Source organism: Mustela putorius, unplaced genomic scaffold, assembly GCF_011764305.1.
Source record: "Mustela putorius furo isolate JIRA1106 unplaced genomic scaffold, ASM1176430v1.1 tig00003898_pilon_pilon_pilon, whole genome shotgun sequence".
In the NCBI taxonomy this organism is placed as follows: Eukaryota; Metazoa; Chordata; class Mammalia; order Carnivora; family Mustelidae; genus Mustela; species Mustela putorius.
In genome coordinates this window covers 29450061-29470429 of record NW_025422047.1, presented here as the reverse complement: position 1 = coordinate 29470429, position 20369 = coordinate 29450061, and the positions used below count along the sequence as shown (strand labels likewise).

At 35.6% G+C, this 20369-nt stretch overlaps 1 protein-coding gene across 5 annotated transcripts in view; it reads right to left on the bottom strand.

Annotated features, from left to right (window-relative positions):
• AKAP6 (A-kinase anchoring protein 6) overlaps positions 1-20369 on the bottom strand; it is a 514317-nt gene that overhangs the window by 45549 nt on the left and 448399 nt on the right. For all 5 annotated transcript variants that reach the window (XM_045067871.1, XM_013047435.2, XM_045067872.1 and 2 more), the window contains one exon: positions 2655-2870. In XM_045067871.1, the coding sequence (XP_044923806.1) occupies positions 2655-2870 (216 nt within the window). The remainder of the gene's footprint in view (positions 1-2654; positions 2871-20369) is intronic.

Sequence of the window (20369 nt, the reverse complement as noted above, 5' to 3'; positions counted from 1 at the left end):
AGAAATCTTACTTACTTCTGAATATCTAACACTGACTACTATAGACCATCACTTAGAGAAAATTCACTTATTTAACAGATTCTATGAAGTACCTATTGAGTCCTAAGTACTATGTGGGACTTTAGAAACGCAATGGTGAGCAGAAATTGGCTATTTTGTTGCATTCTTCAGACCAGTGGAGAAGACTAATAGTAATCAAATCATCACACAAACATATGTAAATAGATAAGAAGGAGCACTGCATGTACAATTAAGTGGCATCTCTTATATAAGCTATTTCCAAAGTGGCTAATGAAGAAAATCCTATAATGCAATGACTGAATCAGAGCTTCTAATTCTCAGTATCAGAATCTAGCCCAGATGTTTAGAACCACTTTTCTAATATCTCATATAGAACTAACTTGAAGAAAGGAGTACACCATGAGGTAATTCGATCATGTTTTAGAACTTGGAAACATTGTCCCTGTCAGACAAAAAGATAGGTCAGAATGTTTTTTCATGATTTCATGAAGGTGAATATTCCTATAGAAATGGAACAGTGCTCAAAGCCATTTTGTGGGAATATGAATACTGATAATGAATATAAATATAACTCTAAGCCAATTGCCAGAATAAAACAAAATTTACAAAATAAAGCATGTAGTCATTCATTCAGCAAATATCTGTTAAAACATCTACCATATGGAAGTATGACCCAGGCCTTGGAAACCTAGCAATGAATGTCCCTGTACACAAGAAGGGGATGGCAGGAGGGTGGGGACATATGATAAAGAGCAAACAGACCACTTAGAGACTTCTGATTCTCTGCATCAGCAGCCACCAACAATGGTCAAATACTTGCCTGCCTGTCAAAGCAGCTTGGACTCTGCATCCAACCAACGGAGATCAGAAGCAAGAAATATCTCCAACTTAGAAGGTACTCTGTGCTTACTGTATTGTTGGCGTTAGTCCCATTCTCTTCTATCCTTTTCTTGACAGTCATTTTCAACCTTGTTTAGCACAGAAGACCCTATTTGCTACCTCCATCATTCCAAACAACCTAAACATTCAGCAGCTAACTTAAAGAAAAGGGAAGACTTTCCTCTATCTTCAATTTATATCCACTTCTATGTATTATCTTGAGCCTCTAAGAAGTAGCCAGGATTTTAAAGTGAAAGCTTACCTTTACCACAGAAGCAGGATAAAAATGTCTACATCTAGTCCACAGAGATCTAGTCCTGTATCCCTGATCATATGATTTCAAATAAATCCCCAAAGAAAGCCATTTTTGTCTCCTCCAAAGCAGTTTGAATGCTTCCAAAATGTCAAAGCTTCTCCAAGTGCAGATGGTTTTTGTGTAAGTTTTATTATGGTCACTACCTTACTTAGAGGCGTCAAACTATAGAATAAAAAAATAACCTCTTTTGCCCTTCCCAACACTCAGAAAGAAAGAAAGAAAGAAGGAAAGAAAGAAGAAAACACTCCAGCTAAACAGCTTCAAAACAAACATTTCAAGAAAAGACATCCAATTATATAGACTCTGATTACTGGTAATAACTTGGAAGTCTTAAGAAACTTAACAACTTCAGCTCAAAACAATTAAACTGAACTGTTAAGGATAAAATCACCCCCTAGACTCAACATAGCTACAGATGCAGAAAGAGTAAGAAGGCTTCCTGATTCATTGTCCCTTCTGTTCTCAGTCCCAATACCAAACGCATCAGATAGCAAATATTAATGCTTTTTTTTTTTTAAATTAGAATTCATAGGAGAAGGCTTTTTTATCTGTGGCAAGATTTTTACATTTGATTTTTCAATTTTGAATCTTGGACATTCCAAAGACAAGGAACTAATAACATAAACACATAAGGAAAACTTCCCATTCCACATATGCATGTATGTGTGCATGGACTTCATTTATATAAGACAAACATGACACTTATGCCTTCAACTAATGGACACTAACTTCTAGGTCATTTGAGGAATGCAACTGTTTTATCAAGAAACCTTTTCCATTAAGGATATGAAGGTTTTCTGGACAAGGGCTTATTCCATATTATTATCAAACAAGTCTAGTCACATTTATTTCCTTCATGTAGCAACAGCTTGAACCTACAATTAACTTGGAAAATTCTTAGAAGGGACCCTACCCCTACCTTGAACACTGCATTAAAACTCGAAGAGGAAACTTGCTTGCTCTCAGCAATGCACCTCCATCAGAAGGAGCTCCAAGAAGGAACAGTGGAGTTTGTTGTACAAATAGTATTAACTCATACATAATGAAAAGGTAAGCAGTATACTTTATCTGTAGAGCATACACATTACAGCATACACATGCTATAAGAGTGGAAAGCCACCTTCTAACAATATCTTCATAGGGCACTGTATGATTAAAGAATATCATTGGTGAAGGAATGAGTGAAGGAATTAATGGTTTAGTTTGGTAAGATTAAGGAAAATCTTCATGAGATTTTTTTTTTTAAAGACAATGAGATACACTGAAACATGTCTTATTCATAGGCAAATCTCTGTGCTATGTCAATGGAATTTCATTGAGTGGCTGAAGGTATCTGTCTCTTTGGTTTGCAAAACCACTTGTAAGATGAATACATTTTCCAAGCCCCCAAATAATTTTTTTTTTTTCAGAGAAAAGTAAGAAAAAAAAAATCACTCACAGACTCCTTTCCCATCTTCTTTTGTAGCCTGGTCTGCCACTGGACAGCTTGCATGACAATGGCTTCCCACCTTCTTTCAAGATTTACAATGATCAGTTGCATGGGCTGGTGGTCTGCGTTCAGATTGCAAGTCTCCCGGTCATCCAGAAGATGCTGGCATAATCGCAGGATGGAGGCCACTCCACGGCGTCGCTGCTTGATTTCACCACAGAGGGACTGCAACAGAGAGAGGGATCAATCCGTGTGTGCTTATAGAGCAGAATTCCCTAAAACATAAAATGCCTTGTTTCACCATAATTTCATATTGTAGTGATATACTCGGCTATGAACAATAAGACAAGAAGGGCTCTGGAGCTGTCTGTAGATTGGAGACCTCCTGTTGAAACCTAACTAATGCCTAAGAATTTAGTTGCACCCCATACCTCCTCCCTTTTTTCACTGATTTGTCCATCTAAAATTCTGGGTCCCACCTTGACATGGAGTTGATTAACAATTTATAACTTAATGAAATAAATCAGGCAGGTCATGTGAATGCCAAATAGATTGACATGCTTTGATAAAAAGTGACAGGAAACAAAAAAGATAGAAAAGTGCTCCAAATGGAAATGGAATGTTCCCAAATTTACTCCTCAATTTTTTGGAGCCAAAAGTTTAGTTTTCTACTGGCTGGGGAAAACTTAAATAAGACTGTCAAGAATTTTGATACATAACATCTATTATTGGGGGAAAAAAGGATAAGCAACATTTCTCTTCCGAAGCTTGATTAACAAAGCAATAATGTTCCGAAAACAGAAATTAGGATACTGGATTATTACTGCACTATTTGTTGGTTGCTGTTTCTTTTAATAGACATTCACACAATTTAAGAAGGATATGCATGCATCAAAATAGCATTTTGCCCCCAGAAGCATTTGTATTGCTGCAGTGACCCTAAGCTGAACGATTCAAGCAAAATAGTGGGTACACATGTCTAAAAATATTATATCTTTTCTTTGCCTACGGATAGTGTGTAAGTGATATCCTAATTCAAAGCCTTCAGGAGAAATGATGATTATATCCACAAACATCACGGAATTACTAATCTCCTTCGACTGCTACAATTGGACTGCTCTAACAGTTAACAGATTGCTTATTAATCAACAAGGGTAAACAAGACAATGCAATTTCATTTAGTGTGAGAGTTTTAATGCCTAAAAGTATTTGTGCTTAAAATGTTAATCTAGATAAGGCTTCATTAGAAGAAGTCTTAAAATGATTAAGTGCAGTTCACTGAAATGTGCACAGAGCGGTAGTAGATCAGCAGGTGGACATTTCATACAGATGTCCCGCTTATTGATATAATACATGCTCTAGCCATTTAAATGACCCTAACTCAGTAATAGCTGAAATTCTATTATTTCTGTAATGAGAGAACACTGTTACCTTTAATATTTCTGAATTTTAAATAAGGTGAATGACAAATTCCCAAACCTCTATTTATGGCAAAATATGACTAGGAATTTTATTATTCAATTTTTACCAGTGCAGCATTTTTAGTTATGTTTCCTGAACTTACCCTTATTTATTTTCCTAGCATTCATTATTACTTCCCTACATAGCTCTTGATATAACCACCAGGTCTGACAAATTTCTTTACTGATCTTATTCATTTGTTCAGAGCTGATTGAGAAGGACCGCTGGATATCTGAAGATAAAACTTGAGGGCCTACTAGAGCAAAAAGCATTGCTTCCATACCCTCCTCCAATACTGCTGCCTCCTCATTCCTAAATGGATTCTCTCTCTTTCTGTCTCTCTCTCTCTCTCTATGTCTCTTTCTCTGCCTCTCTCACACACCACCCCCTTCAATTTCCTCTCTTGCTCTAGAACTGTTGAGTAAGTCAAACTATCAAGCCAAATTAACTCCTGCCAAATTTTGGTCCCATATTAACACTTCAAGATAATAACACAGCCAGCTGAAATTGGTTGAAATGAGTCCTGTGACTATGAATATTGAGGATTTCATTTTTCCTTTTTGTGTTGCTATAAATTTGTTTAAAATACAGGGCTAAGAAAATCAAAAGTGTTATTTCCATGGCATAAAATGGGATTTTACAAAACTTTCTTTGCAGTTGACTAGACTGATAACTGCATTCCTCACAACCCAGCAAAAAGTCACAATGTTTCTTAGCCAAATGAAAATTCACCATGGATAGCACTAACTATAAGTGTGGAGTTAGCACAGCCTCCTTGGTAACATTTACAAAGTAGTCCCGATGAGCTTCATACACCTCACAGACACTTTCAGAGTTCTGAAACAGGACATGTGAGATCACTAGGGGAATTTTTCATAAAGGTCATTAGCCATAATTTTTTTATGAGTATCTAGAATGTATCCAGTATTTAAGTATCCAGATGATCCCCAACCCACATCTTAACGTGAGTCAGTCTAGGTAGTTTAAAAACCGTGAAAGCTGTTTTTGACATTCAATATCAGATTAGATGGGATGTTAATATTCACTATCTAATTTTGGGATCTTCACAATCTTACTTTTTTTTTTTACTTGAAATATCCAAAGAGCTAAGTCTATAACCTGGATTAATAATTTATCTTCTATGCACATGGGGAAATAATACTACTTTAAAAGGAGGTAGAAATTGGGAATTTTAAATTGTCAACATATTTTTTGGTGCTTTTTTATATCTAGGAGATAAAACTGATAAAATATAATTCTTCCACATAAATGGGTTTCTATGACAACTATTAAAATATACATGTTTATTTATAATCACAAACACCTACTAAATAAAACCAATGCATTTGCTGGTAATGTTTCTTAGAATCAGTAGCTTACATTATTTCCATGATAAACTATGTGCAGAGAAATGTTAAATATAAATATACAGGAAAAAATAAGTATTGTAACTATTTCTGGCTTACATTTTCAGAGGAAACTACTTTAAAACAGAAATTCAAACTAAACAATCTAAGTAAGACGCTGAAATAAGATAAACTCATCCCAGTCTCTCAGACCTCCTCAAATATGCATTGTACCTTCCATCTGCTCTCCACTGTTCCAGGCACCAAGGCTTCAAAAAGGAGCAAGTTACTGCTCCTTCTCTCAAGGACCTGAGAGTCTATGACAGGTGGACTACATAAATTAGTGTGGTAATGAGAGCAACATACAGAGAGGCATGTTAACATGAATTTGCACAAGTTGCTCCTGGAAGAGTTGGTGAAATCTTCAGGGAAAGGTGAGTCAGATTGTCCAAGCTGAATGGTTGCAGTTCTCAAGATAGAAGGGTCGGGAAGCAAGTGTCCTGGGACAGTGGGGCACTTTAATGTGTTAGGGAGAAGAGACAGTGAAGCAGTTGGACAGGAAGTAAGGAACAGAAAAGTTCAGAATGCTTTTCATTATAGCCAATTTGGAAGCATTTTCCTTGATATCTCATGAGATCATATTGGTTCCCAAGCATAGTCGTATTGCCTTCACAGAAAAGTACAGAGATAAGAAGAGTGAAAGGAAATCTAAAAGGAACAAAAAAAAACCTCCATTAATTATCAGTATGTCTAAGAAAGAGATTCCAAATGCTTTTGTATGTAGTTATCCTATTATTTTGTGATTGTTAGGCAACTTCTTATAAGACTACCTCTGTTAGTACCAAGGTCCTTGTCTTGTATCACTTCAGAATTCAGTTTTTGGGATATGGTTTGAGTGTGCTAAATTAAAATTTCTGATAAACTTTTAATTTACTTTATTTTATATTTCCACTCAAATTCTTCATGTTATTAAAAAGGCAGGCTTGCTATGAGATCCACATCTTCTGGATCTGCAACTCAGGAATACACCCCCACGAGCTATGGTTTAACAAACACCACAGATGATTACAGTGCATACTAACGTTCGAAAACACTGGCCTACAGGGAAATGGAGGATCTTCGTTTTGCATGTCAGAGAATAAATCTAGGCGGGCAGATTTTTTTTTAGAAGTATAAAATAGAAGTTACAAGTTCTGATTCTGGAGTCACACTGCAAAATTTTTAAGTCAATTTTTTTTTGCCTTTACTGTAATCAGATCTCCAACCCTCTAAACACATCTTTTCAGACATGTTGCAATAGCGTTGCCAACAGGCTGAAGGTTTTTTGTTTTTGTTTTAAAGATTTTATTTATTTATTTGATGGAGAGAGATCATGAGCAAAAACACAAGCAGGGGGAGTGGGAGAGGGAGAAGCAGGCTTCCCGCTATGCAGGGACTGATCCCAGGACCCTGGGATCATGACCTGAGCCAAAGGCAGACACTTAACCAACAGAGCCACCCAGACACCCCCAGGCTGGAGGTTTTATATCACACTTACAAACTGCCAATTTATCAATGGTGATGCAAAGCAGGGCTTTTGGTTTATCTGGGGCATTTTCTTCCCTTTCTTCTTTTTTTTAATGTTTTTTTTTTCCTCTTTTCTCTGTCAACCCTTTTGACTGTTTAAACTACTCTATTATTAAGCCAAATGTGATGTGACATCATTTTCGACACTGGCTTCAGTTTAACACTATTAAAGGTAAGGCTTCCAGTATTCCAATATTTCAATATACTAATAGTGGTATTTTATTTTCCATTATATTTTAAACATAAACATATATATACACACACATATATCATACTGTATAGCATGATTATAATTTACTTATATACCTGTATTCTTGACATTAAAAGTAAAATGTCATCTACTATCACAGAAGGATATAAATCAGTTTACAATCAAAGACCTATAATTAGACCAAAACCCAAACTGCACAATAAGTAAAATGTAGGGGGAGGGGGAATGGGTGAGCCCGGTGATGGGTATTAAGGAGGGCACATATTGCATGGAGCACTGGGTGTTATACGTAAACACTGAATCTTGGAACACTACATCAAAAACTAGTGACGTACTGTATGGTGATTAATATAATAAAATTTTTTTTTAAGAAATAAGTAAAATGTAAGAACCAAATAGAGAAAAGAGAGATGAGGAAGAAAATGCAATTTTAAAAGTACCAAAACTAAGCATATGTTAAAAGCAGAGAGAGAAAAAGCCTTGCTGAGAAACTCCAAAGCAATTTGTCTCAATATATCTTACGTAATTATATTCAGCAGCTTAGTGTAACATCATTAGGTAGGTCAACATGAAAAAAGTGATAAGACTTTAGGTGATCTGTCAACTAAAAACCATTTATGAAGCAATTCCATTTATAAAGTCAAACACACCTTTATTTTCTAAATTGATCAACTTTAACAATATCTATTGAGTATGTCCTCTCTGTGGCAAGCACAATAAAGAAGTTTCAACCTGTATATATGGACACATACCTGCCTTCGATCTAGTTGGAGTAAGGAAACAACGCGGGGGGGGGCGGGGAGTGAAAAAGGCAGGCAAGTTCTTCTGGTTTAAATATTCACAAGTAAATAGCTCCTCATCTCTCATCTCCTGCGCCAAGGACTTCCCACACTTTTTCAAGTGTTTTTCTTCTTTTGGGTACTTTCTGTATTTTACCATTTTAACTTCATGAGGTAGGCAATAGTCTTGTCTTAGTCTGCTACCTGTGACTAGATGTGTAGAGCAACGGTGCTCCGAGTGTTCCCCCAGGCCAAGCAGCATCAGCATCACCTGTGAACTGGGAAATGCCAGTTCTCTGGTGCCTCTCCACATCTTCTGGATCTGCAACTCAGGAATACACCCCCACGAGCTATGGTTTAACAAACACCACAGGTGATTACAGTGCATACTAACGTTCGAAAACACTGGCCTACAGGGAAATGGAGGATCTTCGTTTTGCATGTCAGAGAATAAATCTAGGCGGGCAGATTTTTTTTTAGAAGTATAAAATAGAAGTTACAAGTTCTGATTCTGGAGTCACACTGCTAGCCAAGAGCCTAGAAACCACACCCATTTGGTGATCAGTTATTTTTTTAATTGTTACTGAATTACTGAAAGAAAATGAACCAATCAATCAATGAATAGAACTTTTTGACTAGAGGTATCTTTATATTACTAGTACCTGCTTGATGATCTTCAGAGATTTTCAACATACATTATTAAGAATGATGATAATGGGGATACCAGGATGGCACAGTCAGTTAAACACTGGACTCCTGTTTTCAGCTCAGGTTGTGATCTCAGGGTCCTGAGATCAAGGACCATGCCAGGCTCCACGTTGAGTGTGGAGTCTGCCTAAGACTTTCTCTCCCTAGCCCTCTGTCCCTCCCCTCTGTGCTCTCACTCCAAAATAAATAAATAAATAAATAAATAAATAAGTCTTTTTAAAAAAATGATATGTTAGGTTGTCTGAATACCATATTTGGGAATTTTACTCCTTTTTATAAATTTTATCAAATTAGTCATTTAGTGATGAATGACTAATACATATGGCATTGTGCTAAATTAAAAAGAAGCTTCTCTCAGAAAGTGTATATAGTTTAACAAAACCATGATGATTATTTGAAAGGTACAAGGCATCAGACGCAGGAAACGTAAATGCTGCAGCCATGGTCTAATAAGAACATACAGCAGATGGGGAATATGAGAGGCAACACTGGTACCTCTGTGAGTCTTCAAAAGATGCTTTTAACTGGTTGATTCTGGATTATTATTCTGGGGCAAAGCTGACAGAGATCATATAGATAGTATTCCTCACAGCAATAAATATTTATTGAGTATCAATTATGTGCCAAACTCCATACTTTTCATTATAGGATTGGAACCGGTAAATAAGAGGAATATAAAAAGATGTGGTACCTATTTTGAAGTGCTTGTGATTTGTCTGTCAAGAGAAGACTCTGCCTCCTCAAAATAAAAAAATTTAAAAAACACAAAAACAAAGGTTTTTTGTTTTTTTTTTTTTATAGGACCTAACCCATCAGGTTGTTGTAAGTTTTAAATGAATTAAACACAGGAGCAAATCTACATTACCTGGGGATAGACAATGTTTTTGTTTGTTTATTTGTTTGTTTGTTTGTTTTTATAGGACATCTAAAGTAGAAGTTACTTCTGACATCTTGGGCAATGATTTCTTAGACACCAAGAGTACCAGTGACTTTTGGATAACTTGATCAAAATTAAAAATTTTTGGTCTTCAAATGACACCATAAAAAGTGAAAAGACAACCCACAGAATGGGAAACAACATCTGAAAATCATATATCTGATAAAGGACTAATATCCAGAATATACAAAGAACACTTAAAATTCAATAATATAAAGATAAGTAACACCATTTTTTAAATGGGCAAAGTATTAAATAAACATTTCTTCAAGGAAAACATACAATTGGCCAATAAACATATGGAAAAATATTCATCATCATTAGCCATCAGGAAAAAGCAAGTATAAACCATAACTACATACTTTTTAAAATAAAAAAGACAGAAATTACAATGTTGGTAAAGATATAAGGAGATTGGAATCCACATGCATTGCTGGTGGGATTGCAAAGTAGCACCATTCACTTTGGAAAACAGTATAGTATTTCCTCAAAAAGTTAAACATGGAATTACTATATAGTCCAGCAAGTTCTCTTCTAGGTAAATGTCCAGAATAACTGAAAACATATGACCACAGAAATATCCATAACCACATTATTCATAAGAGCCAAAAAGTGGAAACACCTCAAGTATCTATCAATGGGTGAATGGATCAAAAAAATGTAGTGTACCCATACAATGGAATATTATTTGGTAATAAAAAGGAATAAAAGGAGTGTATGCCTGACTCAGTCAGTACAGCATGTGACTCTTGATCTTGGGGTCATGAGTTGTGAGATCGAGCCCCTTGCTGGGCTCCACACTCAGCAGGGAGTCTGCTTGGGATTCTCTCCCTTTTCGCCTGCCCCTCCCCTGCTCTCACTCACTCTCTCTGTGTCAAATAAATAAATAAATCTTTTTTTTTAAAAAGTAATGGCTATAAAATTCCTTCAGATGGAGTCATAACTACAAATCTATAAATCTCAGTTCACAGATAAGACATTCTGCTATATGATAAAAAAAATATGCCATTTTTAATATAGCTGAACTTCTTCTAGAAGTTCAGAAATACTTCTAGAAATATCATACTTCTAGAAATATCGTAAAACATAAACAGAAAAGTATACCTAGAAGAGCATGAATGTGGAAAAGGAGTTGAAGAAAATGTGGAAATCAAAGAACATTAGTTAAATCTAATTACTGCAGTGATGAGTTTCGCTTATAATCATGTACATCTTACAGAACTGTAATCTATTGTGTTGTTGGTGTCAGTAGAAAAATGAGAAACCTGACCTATCAAATGTACATCATGTACTTTGCCAAAGACCATTCTAAGTTGACTATATGTATATGAACCAACACAAAAAATTTTTAAGATGTTATGTTCTCTTCAAACATGTAGTCAAGGATTTCCTTGACTGCAAAATAATAACCAAAAATCACTGAATCTTATTAAATTGCTAGTATACTGTTCTGAGTATTTTCTTAGTTATTTTTCACTAATCTCATACATTAATGACAAACATTATTTGTGTATTCCTCTGCTATGTATTTCATTAGGTATTTGATATATATTGGCTCATTTAATCCTTACAACAGCACTACAAGATATATATTATTGCCATGTGCCTATTTCACAAACAAGGAAATAGCGACAGAGAGGCTAAGTAACTGATCAGTTAACACAGCTAATAAGCAGCAAAGGCAGCATGCTAACCCACGCAACCTGAATTCCAAGCAGTTCATGAAAATATTATGCTACATTTCCTTTCATGAGAGCTAAAGAGGCTTGTAAAATTTCTCCATTTTCAGACTATTCTGGTTCCCAATTTCTAAGCAGAAATGGCCAGAGCCATAAAGTTACTGTTGAAAAGACAGCCAACAAGTTCTTCAGGATAACTTTCAGGGGTCTATCTTATACCTATTTCTAGGCCATTGTTAAAAATCAGTAATCTATGCAATTCTTAAACCCAGGGTAGTTGTGATAGCAGAGATGGCAAAAATACTAATTCGTTCACTGAACAAGTATTTATTGAACACCTACTATAATGGGTACTGTTCTGAGTGTTTGAGACACACCTGTGAATGAAAGAGATGAGTTTCTGCCCACAAGGACCTCATATTCTAGCACCCAGTGGAAAATAACCTCTTTTCTGAGAAAAATCTAAGTTATATAAGTCATCAAAAAGAGATTAAACAAAAGTAGGAAACATTCATTAGGCAAATGATCACACAAGTTTCCAGCAAAAGGTCAGCAGATCTTTTGGTCCTGATGGCTCCATTCTTGAACCAATTATGTGCTTATCTTAACTATATCTCCTGCATAAGTATTGCAAGTAAGACTTTCCATCCAGGAATTGTAAAGAGATAATTCTTCAAAACAACAAAAAAATTAAAATACCTCAAGTGAGGTATGAATGATGACGTGCATATTTTAAAGGAAACGTGGGCAGATGACATCTGCATACTTTAACTGATTCCAAACTTAAAAGACAACATCAGCCAATATAGGAACTCAGCTCAGTTGCAAACCCTGGGACTTAATCTATATTGAAGCTAAATATTCTATAAGCATGCAGTGAAGTGCAAAAAATAGCAATTGAAAAATGACATGATTAAATGGCACGACATGCAATCATTTGCTCTCAATTATATCAATGTATCTTCTTCATTTCTAGGAGTCAGGCAGAAATATTGTTTTTTAAATGCCTCTATTAAATTGGTCACCAATAATAAAATAGATGAGAGTCCTAATAAGCTCATTTACATAACATACATCATACACTACAAAACTATTCTCTCCAAACAGTTTTGCTCATAGATTTGTCTCCTGGTTGTCATGAGTCTTTGCTACATTAGCAGATTTCAAAAGCATAATACTGCCTTCAGAACCATTTGTAGAAAAACGTTTATGAAACTTTTCTAGTTAACCCTTGGCAGGATCCTTATTGCTAATTATGGAAAAGGTATTGATATAATATCTTGGCTGTCACATTTTATTATGGTGATGGTAGAAACAGAATCTAGGTCTGACATTTTGGAAATATCATCTAATTGCAAGTTAGAAACAGAGAATGACAGTTTTAAGTAGATTATAACTTCTTTCAAAATAACAAACTGGTTTATTTAATGTAAAAGCTGGATTTTAAAAATAGCATTAAAGACCCCTGAATTGGTTTACCAAGCACATCTCTATCAGCTTCTTGAAGGTCTGGGATGTGTGCCAAAATAGTTTCAAAACTGCACATGTCAATGTAAGTCTAGATTCTAACATCAAATGATTTCTTATAACATTGAAAATCAAAATATTTCCAGTGAATACTTCCTTTTTTTTTTTTAAAGAAAAATCATCTGCCCTCTATTCACCTAGGCAACAGACAATTGAAGTCCAAAGACCAGTCACCTTAACCTCCGTGTCCTAAATAACCTGACCTTTGACCTAGAAAAAGATCTAACTTCTTGCAATCTAGCATCCTCACCAATGAAGCTGAACCGTGAAGGGCCACAAGGACTATCAGTTAATACTGCAAATTCTTGGATGAATGATGTTATCAAGGGAAAAACTAATCCTTCTTTTACAAACACTCATTTGATGTTTTAATTGTTTGCACTTTTGTGTGTTGAAAAATATTAATTATATTTGGAAAGGAGTATTTCTATTTCTATTAGCTATTTTTTTTTAGCTGTGGACTAAAATACAATAAGCATGCTAAAATTAGCAGGCCCTCACTGTGTTATTCCATGAAAGCTGTTGTTATCCCTGTGTGGTATTCTTTAATTTTTTTGTATGACTTTTCCTACATTAGGTTAAGTACTTTTAAATATGTTTGTTTTTAAAAATCAAGCTCAGTGGTCATGTGCTTAGTTCATATTCACATGCAATTAGTAATATGTTTTATACTTCCTTTTCTAAATTAAAAACACTATTAAAATTCCAGACATACAAAACAATATGAAGATTAAGTTACTCTAAAGAAAACTGTAATAGCTTACAGATTGCTTGTATCATTACTAAAATGCTGGTATCTATTACAGAGTCTCCCTGGAATAAAGAATGCACTTTTGGCAATAATCTTTTAAAAACATGTCCATTATTGTTAAGATGTTAAACTAGTCTGCAATTATAGGAAGGTAACTTTTAGCAATAAGGAGGAAAGGGAGCTGGATATAAATGCAACTTAGACATTACACTACAAAATACCTTTTCTTAAAATTCTATAATCACTCTTTTCATAAGCAGATAAGGCATTAATTGCCATTTATTTTTACATTATTATATTTTGAAATCTATTGACAACACCCACTGCACTTTTTATCTCTTATTAGATTCCCTGGGAATCATTTCAAAGTAATTCTGGAGAATGGATAAAGGTGATTTTCCTCCTCTACATTATCTGTTGATCCCAGCTACCTGAACTCTTTTGCTCATTTAATGGATATTGGGTATTCACCGGCCAGGTCAAAGGAATATTCAGGACAGTCTTGAGGAAAGAAAGAAAAGAATTCTATGTGACAAGGTACAGCACAATACACCCATTAGGCTAAATCTATAAAAGAAGGATTATCATAAAAATCATACCTGGAGAATGAAACCGCAAGAAAAAGCAGGGAGAAAGAAAGTGAGAAAACACAGAAGCAAGGATGACCTAAGAGGAATTCCGAGGGATAGTGTGGAACATGTAGGAGAGGACAGATGATTGAACTAACTGGTGTCACGACTCACTCAACTCTGTTGCATGGTATTTTTCTAGTTCTCTCATCCATACATACTTGACTATTCCTCACCCATCTCCCCTATCAGACTCTATTTTCCCAAATTTATCCCTGAGTAACATATTGTTTACTTCCTATGAAGCCACTCTTGGCTTCTTTGTCACAAAGCTCAGAGTGTTACTTGAAGTATAACAAGTAGGAATGGGTATTTTAGGGAAGTATTCCTCTTATTGCAGAATCCTACAGGTGGGAAATCAATGAATTCAAGAACACTTGGGACACAATAACAAAGCAGGAAAGAGTTAAGTTTGGGGGAATAACACCACCGAAAAGGAGGAAAATGATACTAGGGACAAAAAGTCAACCCTGGAAAGATTCTTCTGTTTATTCATTTATTCCTCCCCAACCTGGAAGAGACTTAGGTATAGACAGCTCTATAAACTTCACATTTCTGATTTTATTTTTATAGCATCGTATAGGGCATTTTCTTGTGAGTTTGGATCATGAGGAATTTGCTTCTTAGCTCTTTCCCTCACTTTTGTGGTGGAAATCCAGGGCAAATCCACTCCTTTTCACCAGTTTTCAGTATTCCCAGATGTGCAATAATACTAACCACACTCTCAGGGTCGTTTAGAAGTTTAACTAATATGTAACAGCAAAACACTCTTCAACCATTATATTAGGTAGTAGAGAGATGCTGACTAAATATTAGCCAACTGGTAAATTGCTATAATGATTATTTAGCTCAAAGCAATATTCCAGAACCTTGTGAAAAGGAAATGTAATAAGAACTTCATTCTTTAAACACTCCCATAGCTAAAATAAAGCAGAGGTCTGGGAGAATTGTTTGAGTGAATTTTCTTGAACACAGTTAATTCTCCTTTTAGAGGATTCTGTTTTCATTTCTTCTGAGACACCATGTCTCTCTCCTGCTTGCTCCCTTAAAGATGACTGAATATATTAGGGGACAAGTGCCTTCATTCATTCCATCTAGTATTTTGGCAGCAAGGCAGAATATATGTTATCCGAGCATGAAGGTATATCTGTCGAATATCTGAGAAGCAACTTGGTTTGAAGGGGGAAAAGCACAACTTGAGTATTTTCCTAGTTTGGCAATTACCAGTTGTGTGATCTCAAGTAAATCCTGTAACTTTCACATGCCCTCAATACCCTTTCTCTAAAGTGCAACAATCCTTTGGCTTTTAAAATTTTCTGGCACCAGATTATTACCTAAGCTTATTCTGTTAAGAGATAGGAAAAATATCATCTGGTGGTCTACGATGGTCTGCTCATGTTCTAAAATATTCAAAGTCTAACTCCAAAAACCTTTACAGTGAGGACCACATACCTAAACAAAGCACACAAAATTGAAAAGCTGACTTCCACTGTTGCTTTCATAGAGCTTTGAAGTCCCTTGCACCAACGTTTTACTGGGAGCTAGGATGGCATGGTTGAATGGATATCCATTGGCTCTCTTGCTGGTAGGTAGTCTTGCCTGACAGATAAAGGAATGAATGGGTCTTGAAACATTCTTCCAATTCTTAAGTCATTTCTCCTGTCATGACTGAAGGGCAGTAGAGAAAGACATTTTGAGAAAAGGGGGAGAGCATGAGGGGAAGGCAGAACCTGGTTTACCACCTATCCCACACTTCTCAAAGGAACTTCTAAAACCAGGTCTGCCGATCCATTTTTGCACTTATCCTAATGTCATTAAATTCAAAAAGAAATAAAAATATCCTTGGGGAAGATAATGCAATATTCTAAATGTACAAAATGTAAGTTAGGATTTAATCAACAGTTTAGAGCATTAATGAAATTAAGAGAGATAAGTTAGGTTATTTTTTTTTTCCAGATGGGAATAATGATTTATGCTTCTGTCCTATCTTAGAGAGGTTTTGGGAGGATTAATGAGCTAATGTCTCTAAAGCTCTTTAAGCTCCTCATACGGAGGTACAACATAAACAGAAGGTGAAAAATGATAGCAAACTCAACACCGAGTTGAACTCCTGAGAGTAAAGCCCCTGGAAATGAGAAGCTGTTGCAGGTCAAGATGGTAAGTCTCTGAATTCCAATACCAAAGGGGCCTTGGTTTATTGTCATATGTATTTTTAATATTATTTATAATAGGACTTTATAGTATTAATAAGCATTTCTACATTTCCTATTAATCACAATGTCCCTTGTAATGATTTTTTATTTCTATTCATCAGATGAGATAGGCTCAGTATTTCTATTTTATAGAGAAAAAATTGAGTTGTGAGAATTGCAAAGACATCAGTATTAAGTTGCAAGAAATCTTTGGTTTGGTATTATTGGACTATGGCTGGATTAGGATTCAGGAGATGTGGGTTGCCGTCTGGCTCTGGTTGTGTGGTCATTTAATTTATCAGAGACTTTTTTTTTCTTCTTTGGGAAAAAAAGTTTGAGCTAGCTATCTGATCTCAGTCTGTCTTACTTACAATCTGCTAAGTACTTCTCGAGTACTTAGTGACTCTAAGGTACATTGTTTATGGTATAATAAAGGGTATGCAAAACAGGTATTTTAAGATAGTCCTACTTTTAAAAAGTATATACTCAAAACAACAATGACATATCACCACACACCTATTAAAATAGCCAAAACTCAAAATACTGACAACACAAAATGCTGAAGAGGATATGGAAAAAGGACTCTTATTCAGTGCTGGTGGGAATGCAAAATGGTATGAGCACTTTGGAAGACAAAACAAAATACACTCATACCATACAATCCAGCAATCATGCTCCTTGGTATTCACCCAAAGGAGTTGAAAACTTATGTCTACACAAGAACCTGCATATGGATATTTATGGTAGCCTTATTCATAACTGCCAAAGCTTAAAAGCAACCAAGATGTCCTTCAGTAGGTGAATGGATTAATAAACTATGTTATAATCAGACAATGGGATATTATTCAGTGCTAAAAAGAAATGAGCTATCAACCCATGAAAATGACATAGAAGAATTTTAAAAGCATATTACTAAGTGACAGAGGTTAATCTGAAAAGGCAACATACTGTATGATTCCAACCATACAACATTCTGGAAAAAACAAAACTATGCAGAGTAAAAAGATCAGGGACTGCCAGGGATTGGGGCAGGGGGCTAGGGGTGAGGAATGAATTGTCAGAGCACAGAAGATTTTTAGGGGAGTGAAAATACTCGGTAAGATAAACCATAATGACAGATACATGTCATTATACAGCTGTCTAGTCCCACAGAATGTAAGCACTGAGTGAACTGTAGTAAAACTATGAACTTGGAGTGATCACAATCTGTCACTGCAGGTTCATCAGTTGTGACAAATGTCCTACTCTGGTGGGGTAAGTTGATAACGGGGAGGCTGTGCATGTGTGGGGCCAGGGAATATAATGGAAAATCTCTGTACCTTTCCCTCAGTTTTGCTAGAACCTCAAATTGCTCTAATAGAAATAAAATTTTAATTAAAAAAAAGTTTGCACTCTAGTTTGTTGCTAAGACACATAGATTCCTACCTACAGACACCAGAATAACATTGAAATAAACACAGGAATTTCTTCAATCTCTTATCTCCAGACCTCTAGGTACATGCACATACTATTCTGTTCACTCTTCCCCTCCTTCACTTCAGATCTCAACTTAAGAGTCACTCATTCTAGGAAATTCCTTGCCATCCCCAGTAATGCCCCATGTACTTTCACAGCACACTACGTTAATTCCCACCACAGCCCATACTACATTCTATTCTACTTGCCTGTTCACTTGTTACCATCCCCCTTTAGACTGTGTGTTCCTTGGAAGAGGACAGTGGATGTTTCACCCTAGTACCCAGCACAACACCTGACACAGGTGTTTGCATAACAGGAAAGTATTGAATAAATTTAAAATATTGTTACCCAAATTCCCAAATAATCTTGAACTGGCTTCTCTTTTTAGGTATCAGAACTCCTTCATCTTTACACGTGTTCTACTACTTCCAAGGTTTTTTGTTGAAGATTCTCTTCCTGATTTAAAAACAGAAGCAAGAGCATTCCAGGAAGAGAGGGACTCTTAGTGGGAGAAAGTCTGGAGAAGGCCTTCTACTTTCACACTCCTACCAGCAGAGCAGTTCCCAAATCCTGTCACCTCTAACCCTGAGGTCTCTCTTAAATCCAGCCTCCTATCTTCCACTATAATTGTACTATTTCAAGTCCCCAGAACTTATCACCTAAGTTACAGAAGAGCTACCTTCTAATGGGACTTTCTCTCTCAAAGCTGATGGACACAACTCTGCAAGACCACCCGCCTGTGCTGGGATGCTGAAGATGTCCCTGATGAATGAGAAAAGTGTAGATTCCTTAGCTTGCTTTCAACCTCACCTGAGAGTAGAGATGTAGGTACCCCATGCTGCAGTATCAATAGACAATTTGCTATCCCTGTATATGGTCTATTTTTCTCATTCTGGGATTTAAATAAAACTAAGGGGAATTGAAATTTTCCATTTCCTTTTTGTCTGGGCCTGAAATATTTGTACAGGAAGCCACTTAAGAATCTCTTGGAGGACCTATCTTAACACTTAGTTCCAGAAAACAAAACTTCCTACTTAAGAATAAAGAGACACAGAAAGGAAGACACTGTAGTTCAAGGGAGGTGCCAATTTGAACACTCAAAGCAACAGACTAATAGATTCCTTTTGAAGCAGAATTAATACAAGAAAAAAGAAAACCTCAGAAATTTTTAATCCATTTCTCAAAAATATGCACAAAAATACTGCATCCGTAGCACTGCGGTAGGCACTTCTACAAATGAAACAAATTAAGATTGGTAAAGATTGTACAAAGATGAAAGGAACTTTTGGTGAATTTAAGATTGCAATGAAGACAACCTACAAAATTAGGTACTGCAAAACCAGAAAACAACCTTGAAAATTCCATCGAAAGTCCCCGATAAGGAAGAAATAAAAATACACTTCTTTAAGTGAATGAAAGATCTAGCTGACTCAATGTGCATGGAATGATTTCTAAAAGGAGGGAACTAAATGTGTAGGCAACTTGTGATAATCAAACAGCAGGTAAAACTCACCGACCGAAAGCAGAATTTCAGTTTTCAAAAACAATTAGGACTCACCAGGTTCCCAGCAAAAGAAATAAAAAGAGACCAACACCCACTCATAATAAGTGGAAAAACAAGGGTACTATGTAATAACTAAAATCAGACCTCTCCTTTATAACTATAAATGCCGAAAGAATCACTGGCAGTTTTGATGGTCAAAGGTTATATTTCCCTTGGCAAAATTTTATACTCAGCCAAGCTACTGTTTACATGCAAGGTCAAACAAAACACATTTTCAGACATGCAAAGGTTTGAAGGATATACTAAGAATGTACTTTTCCTATAAAAATTATTAGAAGACAATATAATAATACTAAGAGTAATTTTTGTAAGAAAATGGAAAACCATGGTATAAAAAAGCTGATATTGAGCAATGAAATGGGTATAATAAAATATTCTGAATTATTTTTCATATTCTTATAAAATACAATGCTAACATCAAAAGGAATTATTGCAAGTATGAGAAAGAATTTAATTAAGTTAGTAAATTAATAATAACATTAGCTAATAACTAAATCCAAGATTATAATAACAAAAATGGAGGAATAGGGCAGAGGATGCAGAGAAGTCAATTTCTCATTTTAGAAGTGGCATCAGTAAAACGTCAATGCATTGTTATTGGATATAAAGGATATGTTAAAAATATTCCAATTTCCTAGGATAAAAATGAACAAAACAACATGTCTTACAGCAAAACGTTTAAACAAGATTGCAGCGTAAGCTCCATGCATCACTAACACTCAGCCCAGTGCCTGCCACATGGTACGTTCCAAGAAATATTTACTGAATGAATAAATGAATGAACATGATGAAATAAAATAAAAGATCAGCAATCTTAATCAAGAAACTAAATGGGAATGGGCTTAGTGTTTTTACTAAAAGATACAGACTTTCAGATTTCATTAGAATGCAACTTATAAAAAATTTACCTAAAACA